A 15,094-nucleotide genomic window follows, 5' to 3' on the forward strand; every position below is an offset into this window, starting at 1 on the left:
CTAAACTGTGTCTGCATGCGACCCCTGGGGCAGCGCTGGTTGTCACTGRACTCTCGCGCCTGTAGGGATTAGAAATGCGGTGGACCCTGCGCAAGTGTGGCATTTCACACCTGTACGTAACCATGACATTCTAAACTGTCAAGAAATATTTGATTAGGGTTAGTCTATTTCACAGTTACACAATGATAATAAATACATCTCTTCTTCACTGCTCTGGAAGTCTTACTGTGGGTCTCGTACATGGGTTTGTTCCATATACAATATTTGGAGACCATTTGGAAGTCATTTTCTCCTCTCCAGGACAAAACACTGATTGTTGTCTTGTATTGCAGCACAAGAACGTTAACTACTTTACAGTGTACACATGCTGTTACACATAGCTTGGCTATATTCATGCTGCACTGTTTCTTTAGGAGGAAAGTGCAGAACAGAGYATTGTGGTCACTTGCAGTGCACAATAGCCTTTTATTCTGCTCAACATTATTCTAATTACATTGCATGTGTGTGTGTGTATGGTGTTCTCTCCTGAAGAATCCCTCTTCCAGGCAAATGCTTGACAGTAGACCGAGATAGTGGTGATGAATAGCTGTGACTCAGCCAGCTGAGCAATGGGATCCATGGAGGAAGGTGGACATCTMCATTATGCATTACATTTGGGAGCCCCTGCACTTTTTTGATTACAACACATGAATTTATGAAATATGGCACACTGCCCAGTTTGAATTAATGTTTTGTATTATTTATTTATTAAAAGGAGAAGCTGAAAATGTTGAGGCTTTTGAAGATCTTTTGTAGAGGACCCCAATTAGAGGAATTTGTGATCATTTCTGTTTTGGCACTAGTGCTTTGTACACTTCAAAATACACATTTGAATTTGTGAAATTCTTTACAATTCACCATCCCAAACTACATTTGTTTTCCTTCAAGTTTTTTTGTGTACTGTGTGTGGTATATATTGTAGCTATCCTCGCTATGTTACAATTACTACCAAGTGGGTTAACCCGATTTGCACRATGCATAGGGTGCTTGCTTTTTTCACACCAGCGACGCGGATTCGCTTCCCTGAACCGCCGTTCTCTACAATATCATGGAGAATTAAATCAAGCGTACGCATATACGTCGTTCTAATAATCCCATCTGAAATTAAGTATTTTCAGATAATGGACTAMGGACATCTTCCATACCAGATTATGACCTGTTGACCTTTAGTACTTAGAATTTGAAGTGTTTGCCTTTTGGTATCTCTTCCATGTTCGTTCATGCGGTTTAATACATGATGGCATTGATAATCCCAGGCAGTATTGGCCTCTAGTAGCCTACTACTACTGATCCACTTAATGTACATGTCAGTGGGCTAGCTGTTCACTTTGATTGGTGTATTATTCTCTGAAGAGTGCACACTAGAACTCCGCCCCGTCCATCTTTTATTTGTCTTTCGGAATGTGCCGTCATTGAAGCCATCAGTAATGGGAAGTGCATCGAGCGCTGGTGAGTTTCTCTTTAAACCAATAAAATCACTGAATTCAGTTGTGTCATTATAACAGGGAAGAAGGAAACTGCGTTAGAGATGCACTGCAAGTAGCTTGGTGCTTGGCAATTTACAGAAGTGTCGGTCGGGGTTCGCGCTGTAATCTCCGCATTCTCAGTTAAAGTTAATCGTTTGAATTGGAAATGGCTGGAAGTAAGTGTTAATTTAAAAACAAAAAGCTATCCCTCTGCCTACTACGAACACATTGACAGCTAGCCGCACGCTAACGGGTCATTTTGCAGCTGACTGCATGCTTGTCATTCTGTCAAAACAGCCACGAATATGATGCTGGGATGTTTTAKCTAACGATAGTGTCTGTTTGGTGTTTTGTTATTAAAGAAACTCGTGTAATTTATAGTTAGCTAGTTACTTTGGTGKGTAACCTAGGTCCAAATATTTTGTATAGAGCGTGACTAGTTTGCTAGCTAGCTAACGTTACCGTGTACAGGTGCAAATTCGTCTAAGTTAGCTAGCTTGGCTAGCTAAACGTACCCCGTGTTATTTGTGGTCACWGCACGGCTAGATGTGTTGAGCCTTTTTAAATACGGGATTGGGTTGAGGATTTTGCTAATAACATTATAGTGGATGGTGTGTTGTGACTATTTGTGTCTGCAAAGTGGAGAATGCTTATCCGAGAGAGGTGCACATTCTGTAAACTGTAGCTAGCTAGCTAATATTACATTGACCGTTTAATTACCCCTCTCCCTGCTCTTGTTGTGGATTCTCTCTCTCCCTGACCCAAGAGAGACCGGCCGGTGTTGCCATTGCACAACAAGGACCCGGTATGATTATGATTACTGGCGTATACAGAAATAGTGATGTAACTGTGTCGTCTTGCATGTAGATTTTGTGTATTTCTTAGTGGACTTATTTAGTCTATTCCACTTACATATTATGTGACAAAATATCGACTTAGAAGAGGTGCTAAACAAGGTCTTAGGTCTACACCATTTCCGTGTAGGTAAGATAAGAGTATTAATATTTTTGAAGGTGGCACACAATGTCTTGATTTCTTATCAGCCGTATGAGAAGAAAAGTTTGGCCTAAAATGGTTTAATATCTTTACCATATGATTTGTGGTTTTATAGACTCTATATAGGCTGTGTTTTTTAAGTGTCCTTTTCAAATAAAGTGACATTTGTTAAAAATATTTAGGGCTAAAACTGTTCTCCTGAAAAGAAAACGACAAGTGCTTCCTGAAAGTAGATCTACATTTTCCAAATATCTGTTCCTCTATGTCCAATCTTACTGCCTATAGCACACAAGGAGGTACAACTAAGAATGTTTCAATCTATTGTTCTCTTTCACTTATTGGTGCCAGCCTCCTTTGTTTATCCCAAGGCTGTTTCTCTGAATGTCTAGAAAATTCATTGTTTGAAAGCAGTGTTTAACTTGTTTTGTGTTTGAAAAGTGGTTGTGGCTGTTTGTACTCCATTGGTATGAATCATTGTGTCAGTCAGGGCCCAGAGTAGTGCTCTAGTCTATTTGCRTAATAGTGTGATATTGAAGTCATGCCTTCAATAGGCTTACGCTATTAAACTAGACTACAGTGGACTACACTGTATTGTTCTTGTGTGAATGTGTGTGTGTTCCTCCCACAGGTGTTATCATAAATGTTAGGCCAATCAATCCTGTTCTTGATAATRACTTGTTTTTTGACATTTACCTTTGCCTAGGAAAAATGAGCTCCATTCCCCTCTCTCGGTCCGAGGTGTTTGGGGAGCTGCGGAAGGAGCTGCATGAGGATGAGGAGTTCCGTCAGTCCGACGCTCACATCTTCATCATCATGGGAGCATCGGTGAGGGGGGGGGGTTGTGAGAGGTTACTCTGATAATTGATCAATGACCCTGCATGTTTTAGACCTTCAAAGCACTGTCAAAATGAATTGTATCATTATCAAAGTTGTTTGAGTAAATGGAATGATGGATGTGAGTGTGTGTGTGTTGGATGCTTACTGGAGAGAGTGACTGACAAAATRAGTGAATCACTTGAGATTGCGAACATCATCTAACCTTTTTTGTGGACATTTATGAAATGCTCAGAAAATGTATGAGCGATTATGAAATGAAACCTGTAATGCATTCTTTAGCTAGATTTCCATCCAATTGGCGACAGATTTTCATGCGAATATTCWAAAATCTGCMTAAAAACAATATGCGCATTTTCCCACCAGAGATGTTCCCATAAAATGTACTTGTTGCATATAAAAGGCTGTGCGAGATGACGTAGTGCACATAAAAATAMATTTTGCGGTTAAATTCCCATGTACCAAATAAATAAAGTTAAAGGGGTTTCCAATGCGTTTTCAACTCTACTGATGGTTTTCTCACCGAATTTGTTTTGTTACTGTATATAGAGAATGTGCYGACTCWGGTATTTGCACATGCGCTCTAGCCAWCAGTGCKATCTGCACTCTGTTGGCTGGAGCACATGTATAGCCTACATGAGGTTATTATGGACAAAAGAGCAATATTATTTTTATATGTCATGGCAGCCARGCATCGATTATCAGAATAAGATCCTCGATATTTATTGWAACGGAGCATCAAGCTCATCACCYTGCACTTTCAYYACCCTGTGAAGTTCATCACTTATTTCCTYAGTAGCCTAATAAACGGCATGCTTTCCTGATGAGTTGTAGTGGGAGGACCACACAACGTGTCATCGTGTGACTCTAAGCTTACTTCCATATGATGGTTATTGTATCAATGTTTGCGTGTAAAAGTGTTTCCACCAGMATTTCTCGCAATATTAATTTGACCGACACAGAAATATCCCACCTTGTGTAGCGTGTTTTGTTTTGTTGACATTTGGAAAGTTTACCGAAAAATTCTGTTACCATCAGGCTTGTCATTACTTAAAAAAAAAAAAAATAATTTATCCGACATGTACTTTACTCGCATAAAAAGGTTGGTTAATGAGGAAGTTCAAGATATATCTAAGACACTGGATTAGCCTAGCKATTTACTAAATGTAGGCTACCAAACTGCAGAATCTGTTATACCTATTTTATAAACACTTTATAATAGATTTTAGGTGGACATAGAAGGGAACACATTTTGTGAGAAAGTTGTTGAAAATTTAAAACGGAAAAGAGAGAGGTTGCACATGACCTGTTTTGAGGAAATGTCTAAATTTCATTGAGACACAACAGCGCTTGTGTAACTAAGCAACCCCAGAATCACTTGAGCTTTCTGTAGTCTGGCCTTGATACAGAGAACAAACATAACAAGGTTCCTGATTGTTGGTTWTGGTTTGGACACAGGCTGTTTGTTAGCCAATCATGGTCAGCTCAGACCATTTGTTAGGCAATCATTTGAGCACAGATAGTTTGTTGGCCAATCATAGTGTAAGAACTGATCTTTTGTTGACCAATTGTTTTGAGAGCTCAGCATAATGACCAAGTTACCCAGTCATTTAGAGCGAGTTTAAYGAGCCAGAATTTCATATTTCCCACAGCCTATAATAATTTATTCTCCTTTCAATACCTACTAGGATTATCAATCCAGTGACTAAGTCCAGGCACTCTGAAGTTGCATTTTCTTATRCTATTTCCTTCTCTAGGAATGACACCCTCTCTAGGCCTACACGGTTTATTTCCTGTTTCCTTGTTCTCTGCTGACTTGTAAAGACCTGCCTAGTTTGCTGATAAAGTGTGGGAGAGTAGTTCTGATATTTAATTATTCCGCCCACTTCTCTTCCATCTACTTTCTCCTGCTCTATTTACTTTTGTTTGAAAGGAGTGGAACAAGGGCTGAATAGTGCAGTGTCACTGTCTGTCAGCAGTTTCCTGTCATAGCAATAGAGGCAAGTCTGGAATCAGGATGGGGTAATGGTAAGGCAGAGCTGTGGTTTTTAGGAACAGTGATTGTACTACAAAAGGCTATGCATAGGCTACTGTAAAATATGCTTTGTTTCCAATGCTGCAGTCTGTCCTTGTCACTCCACAAGCACAAACCAATCACCAGGTGGTGTTGCACGTGCACACCACCTCACTCAACATGGCCTCATTGCAGTTGCTGTGCCAATGAAACGGTTCAGTAAATATTGCACACTTACCTTGGTACAAGGTACCATACAGGCTTGCTGGATGGGACTGTACTTAGCCTAATGGTGATGTAAGATTGTAGGCCAAATATTCATCTGTTGATCCATGGCACAGGAACAGGGTCACATTTCCAATTATTGAAGGTAATCTCTATTTTCACTTCACTAAAGCAATGAAAACATAGTCATGGTGAGAGAAACTAGGCTATCTAATAAGGCTTATGTTTCATCACGTGACTCCAAGTTTACTTCGAYATGATGGTTATTATATCAATGTTTGTGCATAAACAYGTTTCCACAACCATTTCTTGCATCATTAACACAGAAAGACAAAAATATCTGACAGCTGTCGTGATTTTCTTTTATACGGTATGACTTAACTTGCATAAAAACTGTGGATGGAAACGTGGTAATTGAGATTGTCTGCTTTTGTGAAAGGGAGAGAGGAATATAGTGGGATCAGTGTGCATGACTTTCATCATGAACGGAAGAGTGAAGAGATCTTTGTCGAGTCACCCTACATTTGCATTTTTCTCTCAGCTGAGGCGGGACACTAGGCCAGCAGTTCATAGGTGTAACTCAATGTGTCATTGAAAGGCACACTAAGCAAATTATTCAGTATTACACAGCAAACCAACACCCCTCACTGGAATAGGAAACAGATAAGCTCATAAATAATAGTCAATAAGGCCATTCGGATGAATGATTTTTATTTTTGAAGCATTTCCTCAAGTGACAAACATCAGATAACCCAGCATTCGCTAAAAAACATTACTGAAGGACCCGTGGTATAGTGGTGCTGAAACTAGTGAGGAATGCTTTGTTAGATTTAAAAAAAGAAGTGATCCTCAGTTATTGTGCCTGTATAGATGTTTAACAGTGTTGCTTTGTTATCTATATATTTTTTATTATTTTTATTATTCTCTGTGATGATAGGTACCGTAATTTCTCCATTTATTTCATACCAGATTTCGTAAGGGTTATTGCCTTCAGAATATTCTTTGGCTTTGTACTTGGCCAGTTTTCTTCAGGCTGTGTCGCTGCTGCTGCCTCTCTGTAGTTAGCAGTGCTCCCAGTTGGATTACTGCTATTGCGTAAATCCTAAATAGGCCACTACAGCCTACTACTAACTGTCCAAACTGCAACCAGCAGTAGTATCAAGTAAGGAACCCTTATTTATAGCCTTGTTTACTGTACTAGTAAACTCCACACTGACAGACCTTGAATGAACTGTCTTGTAGTGCCACTAGGCTATATAGGCCAGGGGCCTCTGTTTCAACTAACTATTTTAGAGGTGACTAATCTGGTCTTGTGTTTACAATGCTCTTTAGGGGGATCTAGCCAAGAAGAAAATCTACCCAACTCTATGGTGAGTATGTGTAGCCCAGGGCAGTTGTGAGGTGTCATGTAATAAGACTAGTTATGAGCTTTTCTCTATTCTTCTCCCCCGTCTCACTCAGGTGGTTGTTTAGAGATGGGCTCCTTCCTGAACAGACTCACTTTGTGGGCTTTGCCCGCTCTGACCTCACGGTGGATGCCATCAAAACTGCCTGCATGCCCTATCTGAAGGTAAGACTTTCCCATGAACAAATCATCAAGCATTACACACTGACCCACATTTGACACCGTTAATGTGTTTGTGCATGTGCTAAAACCAATGACGACATGCGACAACGTTCCTATCGCTCTGTGGTCCCAGGTGGCAGACTCTGAGGCGGAACGGTTGTCTGTGTTCTTCAGCCGTAACTCTTATGTCAGTGGGAAGTACACTGAGGAGAGTGCCTTCTCCAACCTCCACACCCACCTGTTGTCCCTGCCCGGGGGTGGTGAGGCCAACCGCCTCTTCTACCTGGCCCTGCCGCCCAGCATCTACCACGATGTCACCAAGAACATTAAGCACCACTGCATGAGCACCAAGTCAGTGAGCCTGTTATGTCTGTCTGTTTTACTGTTTAGTCTCAGACTCCCTCTCCTCTGAATCCTTCTCTATTGGTAGGGACTGGGACAGGCCTGGTCATATTTAATCCACTTGCTGTATATGTAATTGGTATTGTCTGGGAAGGGTTGGTCATGAGATGAATGTTCCCCTCTTCTGCTGTTAAATAACCAAATCATGCTGAACTCCCCTCCTATCTGTGTGTGTTTAGTAGGGGCTGGAACAGGGTGATTGTGGAGAAGCCGTTTGGTCGTGACCTGCAGAGCTCTGAGGAGCTGTCCACCCACCTCTCCTCCCTGTTTACTGAGGATCAGATCTACCGCATAGACCACTACCTGGGCAAGGAGATGGTGCAGAACCTCATGGTCCTCAGGTACAGAGATGAGAGAACATGAATAAACCTTGTCACAGACAGCTGTGTCTCTCAGCTATGTCCATGTCAATAAGGCTGAGGTTAAACAGTGGTAAATGTTCCAGGTTCGGGAACCGGATCTTTGGGCCAATCTGGAACAGGGACAGCATAGCGTGTGTGGTCCTCACCTTCAAAGAACCCTTCGGCACCCAGGGCCGAGGCGGCTACTTTGACGACTTTGGCATCATCCGGTGAGGGGAACTGGCTTAGTGCTTAATGAAATCAAACCTCAATGAAGGCATTTATTCTGGCCATGTTCTACTAGTCCGTCTAACTTCTCACCACCAATTCCGTATTTTCTTTAGTGATGTCATGCAGAACCACTTGCTCCAGATGCTCTCTCTGGTTGCCATGGAGAAGCCAGCCTCCACCAGCTCTGATGATGTCAGGGATGAAAAGGTACAATAACATGGGCACAACCTGGCTAAAGCCCAAAACACGTCTTTACTTGACTTTACCATTGGCTCCTCTAGAAAACTACTGATATCATCTTTATTAATAAAAAACAAACAAACAGAATCAACAATTAGTCTTCAAACCTATCACTTCTTACTTACTCTCCCTGACCACTGTCTCCCTCTGCAGGTGAAGGTGCTGAAGTGCATCGCCCCCATTACCATGTCAGATGTGGTGTTGGGGCAGTACGTGGGCGACCCAGAGGGAGAGGGGGACGCCAAGCTGGGTTACCTTGATGACCCCACTGTCCCCAAAGGCTCCACCCAGGCCACCTTTGCCACAGCTGTGCTCTACGTGCACAACGAGCGCTGGGATGGTGAGAACCTCTGCTTTCTCTCTCCATGGCATGGTGTTGTTGCTTGTTGTGCTTTCACTGTCTGGTCAAACCAGCTCTCTACTCAGTGATAACTCTTAAAGGCCCAGTGCAGTCAAAAACGGGATTATATTTTTTTGTGTTTCATCTATACTGTACCAGTCAAAAGTTTGGACACACCTATTCATTCAAAGGTTTTTCTTTATTTTCACTATTTTCGAGACTTTAGAATAATAGTGAAGACATCAAAACTGTGAAATAACACATATGGAATCATGTAGTAACCAAAAGTGTTAAACAAATCTAAATATATCTTAGATTCTTCAAAGTAGCCACCCTTTGCGTTGATTACAGCTTTGCACAATCTTGGCATTCTCTCAACCAGCTTCAGTCTTGAAGGAGTTCCCATTTGTTGGYTGTGTTTCCTTCACTCTGCGGTCCAACTCATCCCAAACCATCTCAATTGGGTTGAGGTCGGGTGATTGTGGAGGCCGGGTCATCTGATGCAGCACTCCATCTCTCCTTCTTGGTCAAATAGCCCTTACACAGCCTGGAGGTGTCATTGTCCTATTGAAAAACAAATGATAGTCCCACTAAGCGCAAACCAGATGGGATGGCCTATCGCTGCAGAATGCTGTGGTAGCCATGCTTGTTAAGTGTGCCTTGAATTCTAAATAAATCACAGACAGTGTCACCAGCAAAGCACCATCACACCAACTCCATGCTTCACGGTGGGAACCACACATGCGGAGATCATCCGTTCATAAACTCAGCATCTCAAAAAGACAGTGGTTGGAACCAAAAATAAAACATTTGGACTCCTCAGACCAAAGGACAGATTTCCGACAGTCTAATATCCATTGCTCGTGCTTCTTCGCCCAAGAAAGTCTCTTCTTATCGGTGTCCTTTAGTAGTGGTTTCTTTGCAACAATTTGACCATGAAACCCTGATTCACGCTGTTTCCTCTGAACAGTTGATGTTGAGATGTGTCTGTTACTTGAACTCTGAAGCATTTATTTGGGCTGCAATTTCTGAGGCTGGTAACTCTAACTTATCCTCTGCAGCAGAGGTAATTCTGGGTCTTCCCTTCCTGTGGYGGTCCTCATGAGAGCCAGTTTCATCATAACGCTTGATGGTTTTTGTGACAGCGCTTGAAGAAACTTTCAAAGTTCTTGACATTTTCCAGATTGACTGACCTTTATGTCTTAAAGTAATGATGGACTGTCGTTTCTCTTTGCTTATTTGAGCTGTTCTTGCCATAATATGGACTGGGTCTTTTACCAAATAGGGCTATATTCTGTATACCAACCCTACCTTGACACAACACAACTGATTGGGTCAAACGCATTAAGAAGGAAAGAAATTCCACAAATTAACTAACAAGGCACACCTGTTAATTGAAATGCATTCCAGGTGAATTCCTCATGAAGCTGGTTGAGAGAATGCAAAGCTGTCAACAAGGCAAAGGATGGCTACTTTGAAGAATCTCAAATAACATTTTCATTTGTTGAACCCTTTATTTTGTTACTACATGATTCCATACGTGTTATTTCATAGTTTTGATGTCTTYGCTATTATTGTACAATGTAGAAAATAGTAAAAAATAAATAAAAACCCTGGAATGAGTAGGTGTCAACTTGATTTGGTACTGTATTTCCACACGGAGGTTCAAATAAAACTGTGAAAGTTATGATAATGCCTTTATAAGAGCTATTTGAGAAGACMGCCTGAAATTTCAGCCTGTTTTGGTGGGAGGGAGTTTTGGCCTTCCATGTCACATCGCCATGTGGTAAATTAGTTAGACCAATCATAAAGAGTTCCAAACCTCTGCCAATAACAACACATTTTCAGTTTCCCCTCCCAGCTCAAACCCCTCTGACAGTCCTCGCAAAATTCTTGCTTGAGAAATTGCTCTTTTTCTAAGAAGCATTATTTTTTTATTTTTTTCATTTTCCAATTAAATTAACAGTAAGGTACTTAATTGTTACCCAGAAATGATTTGATAGAGATAAAAACGGCTGCATTGGACATTTTAAATAACTATTTGTTCATCCAAAGGTGTTCCCTTCATCCTGCGTTGCGGCAAAGCCCTGAATGAGCGGAAAGCAGAGGTCCGGTTGCAGTTCACCGACGTCCCGGGGGACATCTTTGGCGCGCAGTGTCGTAGGAATGAGCTGGTTGTGCGCGTGCAGCCCAACGAGGCCGTCTACGCCAAGATGATGAGCAAGAAACCAGGCGTGTACTTCCACCCCGAGGAGACGGAGCTGGACCTCACCTACAAGAGCAGATACAAGGTGAGATACTGAATGAACACACACCCAATCATTCCTAGAAAAGGGACACCCACACACACAACCTCGCCACACTCTCCCATTTTAGCAACTCATATGCAGGCACAAACGTTCAAACATATTTGYTCCATTTTCACTGTAATCTTCTCTCCTCAGGATGTGAAGTTGCCCGACGCCTACGAGCGTCTCATCCTGGACGTCTTCTGTGGCAGCCAGATGCACTTTGTCAGAAGGTCAGTCCGTCTGTCTCCGAAGTTCCCTCTGTTGCCATAATGTTTGTGTTACGCAAATAAGACCATGAACATGCATTAGGGTTGGGCCGTATCCAGATTTCCCACCCTGTTTCTGTACCATATTATAGTATTACCCGAAGTGCACACAAGGGGGATGCACTTCCAGGTAGGGGTGTGAAGAGTACTCGGACAAAACGAGTATCGAATTTTCAGAATACGATTATGACAATTTTTTTGTTTGTAATTATCTGTCATCGGAAAAGTTATCTTCTGCTGCCAGCATGCATCTCTTTCACTCAAACCGTGTGAAGCGCTGTGTGATCCAAACAACTATTGTCTAGGTCTGTCTTAAGAAAACGGGCGGGGTATCGGTTGAGTCTGCTGCAACGATTGGATTAGACCAAGCCGCTCACCCCCCCCCAAAAAAAAAAATTGGTTTTGAAAATCATACCATCGGCATTTTGAAATACCCCGGTATACGGTATATCGCCCATGCATTATTCTGTCCACTACATGGTGCCATAGGGTTGCTTCTCCCATTGGCTGCATTACTGTCCCTTACATTATATTTTCTCTTAGTGATGAGCTGAGGGAAGCCTGGAGGATCTTTACGCCTCTCCTTCATCAGATAGAGAACGAGAAGACTCCCCCCACACCCTACAAATATGGAAGGTAAGATTTACCCGTCACAGTTTAACAACTATCTCATGTCAATAGTCACATTCATTTGTCAGCGATATTGTTATTTTTGTGATGGATTTGTTCCTTTCCTTCTTCCTAGCCGGGGTCCAACGGAAGCGGACGAGCTCTCAAAGAGGGTCGGTTTCCGTTACGAAGGAACATACAAATGGGTCAACCCCCACCGACTGTGAGGGAGGAGAGGAAGAAGAGGGATGGGTAGAGGAAGAGGAAGAGGCAGAGTGGTGTAACGTTGCAATACTTTTGAATGTCTTCTTTGGGTCTGGTGGTTTCTACTATTGCTCTTTCCTTTCCAGACCTGTCACGGCAACCGTCGAGAAAGACTAGGAAATATGGAAAGGAAGCTATTTAATAGTATTGGAGCATAGCCTAGGTCTCAGGTACTACATTAATGCTCTGGTGTCACTTGTATCTGTCAGGTCTTAACTAGGGAGGGAGGAGGTGCTTAACCACTGGGGAACAAGGGAAGAGCGAGCGAACACTAGCCCAATTCTGTTTCAGCTTTTACTTCTCGTCATGGATTCAAAAGCTGGTTGCGATCCAATTCGCTACCCTTCACCCAGAAGTGTGCACTTATTTCCAACATACTCATCACACCAGTCCATCCCATAAGGGGTGGGGGGGGGTGTACAAGTGAAAACTTCGGAATGGGAGAGTGGTAGAACAGGACTGATTCCATTGAATGGGTGTAAGCATGGGCTGGAGAGGTTTCCACTTTCTTCAGTACACACTTGAGGCAGAAGGGAGAGAAACAGAATTAGGCTACTCTTAGACAAAACATTCTACAGCTCTGTGATCAGCTAGTGATCATAGCTACCAAAAGTTAGACCTGGGTGTTTTTACATGGAGACTGAGAACAAAACATGGATAACCTGTTTTAATGGTGGGAATTACAATGAATGTCTACCACCCTCTGCTATTACCACCTGTATTAAAGGGGTACTTTGGGATTTTGGCAATGAGGCCAAAACTCGTGGATACTATTGTCTCTGTGTCCAGTATGAAGGAAGTTAGCGATATCATGGTCTCACGAAACTAACTACTGTAGTGTTCGCACGAATGACTGGCATGGCTTAATCTTTGAGAAAAGCATATGCTACTGGCAGGATCAACCAGGTATCTGCCATTATGCTAGTAGATACCTATAGACTTCCAGTCATTGCGCTAACGCTAGTTAACGTTTGCTTGCCCGACTACCTCTAACTTCCTTCATACTGGACACAAATGGTAGCCATGAGTCCATCTGACTCTGGGGAAGTAAATAAAGTGCCTCATTGCTAAAATCCTAAAGTATCCCTTTAACAGATTAAGTGTTTTTCTATTAATGTAATCTTTGTTTTTCTTATGCTATTTTGGACCAAGCAAAATCATGATTGCATAATAATTGTTGCATTGAAGTGGGTTTAAAACCTGGTGGTTGAATGCAGGGGTCAATATTTTCTGCAGGCAGTTTCCTCTCCAATTTCTTACAAAGCAAAATTGTACTAGAACAAGGCTTTAGTGTGCTTATTTCCAAGAAAAGAGCTGTGACTGTTTCATTCCTTTTTGTTTACATTTTCAGGCCTATTAAGTTACTGATGTTTGTTTAGAAACGGCAAAGTCTGTCACAGGTTCAACATATGATGCCATCTTTATAATGACGTACTGTATTGCTATAGACCGAACATTCATGTTATATTTCCAAACTTGGAATAAACCAGTAATTTCTGCAGTGTGCATTCTCAATTGATACAGGTATTGTGTTAAGGGGTTGGTCTCTAGAAGTGTGTGTGTGTGTACACACACACTACCAGTCAAGTTTGGACACCTACTCATTCCAAGGTTTCTTTTCACTATTTTCTACATTATACAATAAGTGAAGACATCAAAACTAAGAAATAACATATGGAATCATGTAGTTAACAAAAGTGTTTAAACAAATCACAATATTTTATGAGATTCTTCAAATAGCCACCCTTTGCCTTGATGACAACTTCGACAGTTCATGTCAGAGCAAAAACCAAGCCATGAGGTCGAAGGAATTGTCCGTAGAGCTCAGAAAGACAGGATTTTGTCGAGGCACAGATCTGGGGAAGGGTACCAAAAAAGGTCTGCAGTATTTGAAGGTCCAAGAACACAGTGGCATCCATCATTCTTAAATGGAAGAAGTTTGGMACCACCAAGACTTCCTAAAGCTGGCCGCCTGGCCAAACTGAGCAATCGGGGGAGAAGGGCATTGGTCAGGGAGGTGACCAARAACCCGATGGTGGAAATGGGAGAACCTTCCAGAAGGACAACCATCTCTGCAACACTCCACTAATTAGGCCTTTATAGTAGAGTGGCCAGACAGAAGCCACTCCTCAGTAAAAGGCACATGACWGCCCGCTTGGAGTTTTCYAAAAGGCATCTAAAGAACTCTCAGACCGTGAGAAACAAAATTCTCTGGTCTGATGAAACCAAAATTGAACTCTTTAGCCTGAATGCCAAGCGTCACGCCTGGAGGAAACCTGGCACCATCCCTACGGTGAAGTATGGTGGTGGCAGCATCATGCTGTGGGGATGTTTTTCAGCAGCAAGGACTGGGAGACTAGTCAGGATCGAGGGAAAGATGAACGAAGCAAAGTATAGAGAGATCCTTGCTGAAAACCTGCTCCAGGCGAAGGTTCACCTTCCAACAGGACAAAGGCCCTAAGCGCACAGCCAAGACAACGCAGGAGTGGCATCGGAACAAGTCTCTGAGCCCGGACTTATACCCGATCTAAAATCTCTGCAGAGACCTGAAAATAGCTGTGCAGCGACGCTCCCCATCCAACCTGACAGAGCTTGAGTGGATCTGCAGCGAAGAATGGGAGAAACTCCCCAAATACAGGTGTGGCCAGCTTGTAGCATCATACCCAAGAAGACTCAAGGCTGTAATCGCTGCCAAAAGTGCTTCAACAAAGTACTGAGTAAAGGGTCTGAATACTTATCTAAATATAATCTGTTTTTATTTTTTATAAAAAATCTAAACATGTTTTTCCTTTGTCATTATGGGGTATTGTGTGTACATTGAGGTAAAACAATAACCTAACAAAATGTAGAAAAAAGTAAAGGGTTCTGAATACTTTCCAAAGGCACTGTGTGTGTGTATATAAATATATGATCAACAAAGAAAAAGCTTTGTATTACAATTGTTGTAGATTTAATTCAAAAAAGAGTTC

General features: G+C 42.1%; 1 protein-coding gene across 7 annotated transcripts; it reads left to right on the top strand.

Moving 5' to 3' along the window:
* Positions 1–1,348: 1,348 nt before the first annotated feature.
* g6pd (glucose-6-phosphate dehydrogenase) lies at positions 1,349–12,777 on the top strand. Of its 7 annotated transcripts, none has more exons than XM_023990723.2 (14): positions 1,349–1,488; positions 2,272–2,310; positions 3,205–3,326; positions 6,907–6,944; positions 7,036–7,144; positions 7,275–7,492; positions 7,723–7,884; positions 7,989–8,114; positions 8,229–8,322; positions 8,509–8,695; positions 10,751–10,986; positions 11,140–11,216; positions 11,796–11,888; positions 11,998–12,777. In XM_023990723.2, the coding sequence occupies exons 1-14, from the start codon at positions 1,467–1,469 to the stop codon at positions 12,086–12,088; spliced, it is 1,614 nt and encodes a 537-aa protein (XP_023846491.1). In that variant the 5' UTR covers positions 1,349–1,466; the 3' UTR covers positions 12,089–12,777. The 7 variants fall into 7 exon arrangements, with proteins under 7 accessions (XP_023846491.1, XP_023846492.1, XP_023846496.1 ...); XM_023990724.2 differs by having other exon boundaries at positions 7,726–7,884; XM_023990725.2 differs by lacking the exon at positions 1,349–1,488 and adding an exon at positions 1,524–1,681.
* Positions 12,778–15,094: the final 2,317 nt, after the last annotated feature.

The sequence above is a fragment of the Salvelinus sp. IW2-2015 genome, linkage group LG7 (genome assembly GCF_002910315.2).
Source record: "Salvelinus sp. IW2-2015 linkage group LG7, ASM291031v2, whole genome shotgun sequence".
In the NCBI taxonomy this organism is placed as follows: domain Eukaryota; kingdom Metazoa; phylum Chordata; class Actinopteri; order Salmoniformes; family Salmonidae; genus Salvelinus; species Salvelinus sp. IW2-2015.

What these genes read in the sequence shown, in the direction of transcription:
- g6pd (XM_023990723.2), top strand. Translation starts at nt 1,467, where the DNA reads ATGGGAAGTGCATCGAGCGCTG. An exon ending in CAGATGCACTTTGTCAGAAG is followed by an intron (nt 11,217 to 11,795) that starts GTCAGTCCGTCT and finishes ATTTTCTCTTAG; the next exon opens with TGATGAGCTGAGGGAAGCCT. An exon ending in ACACCCTACAAATATGGAAG is followed by an intron (nt 11,889 to 11,997) that starts GTAAGATTTACC and finishes CCTTCTTCCTAG; the next exon opens with CCGGGGTCCAACGGAAGCGG.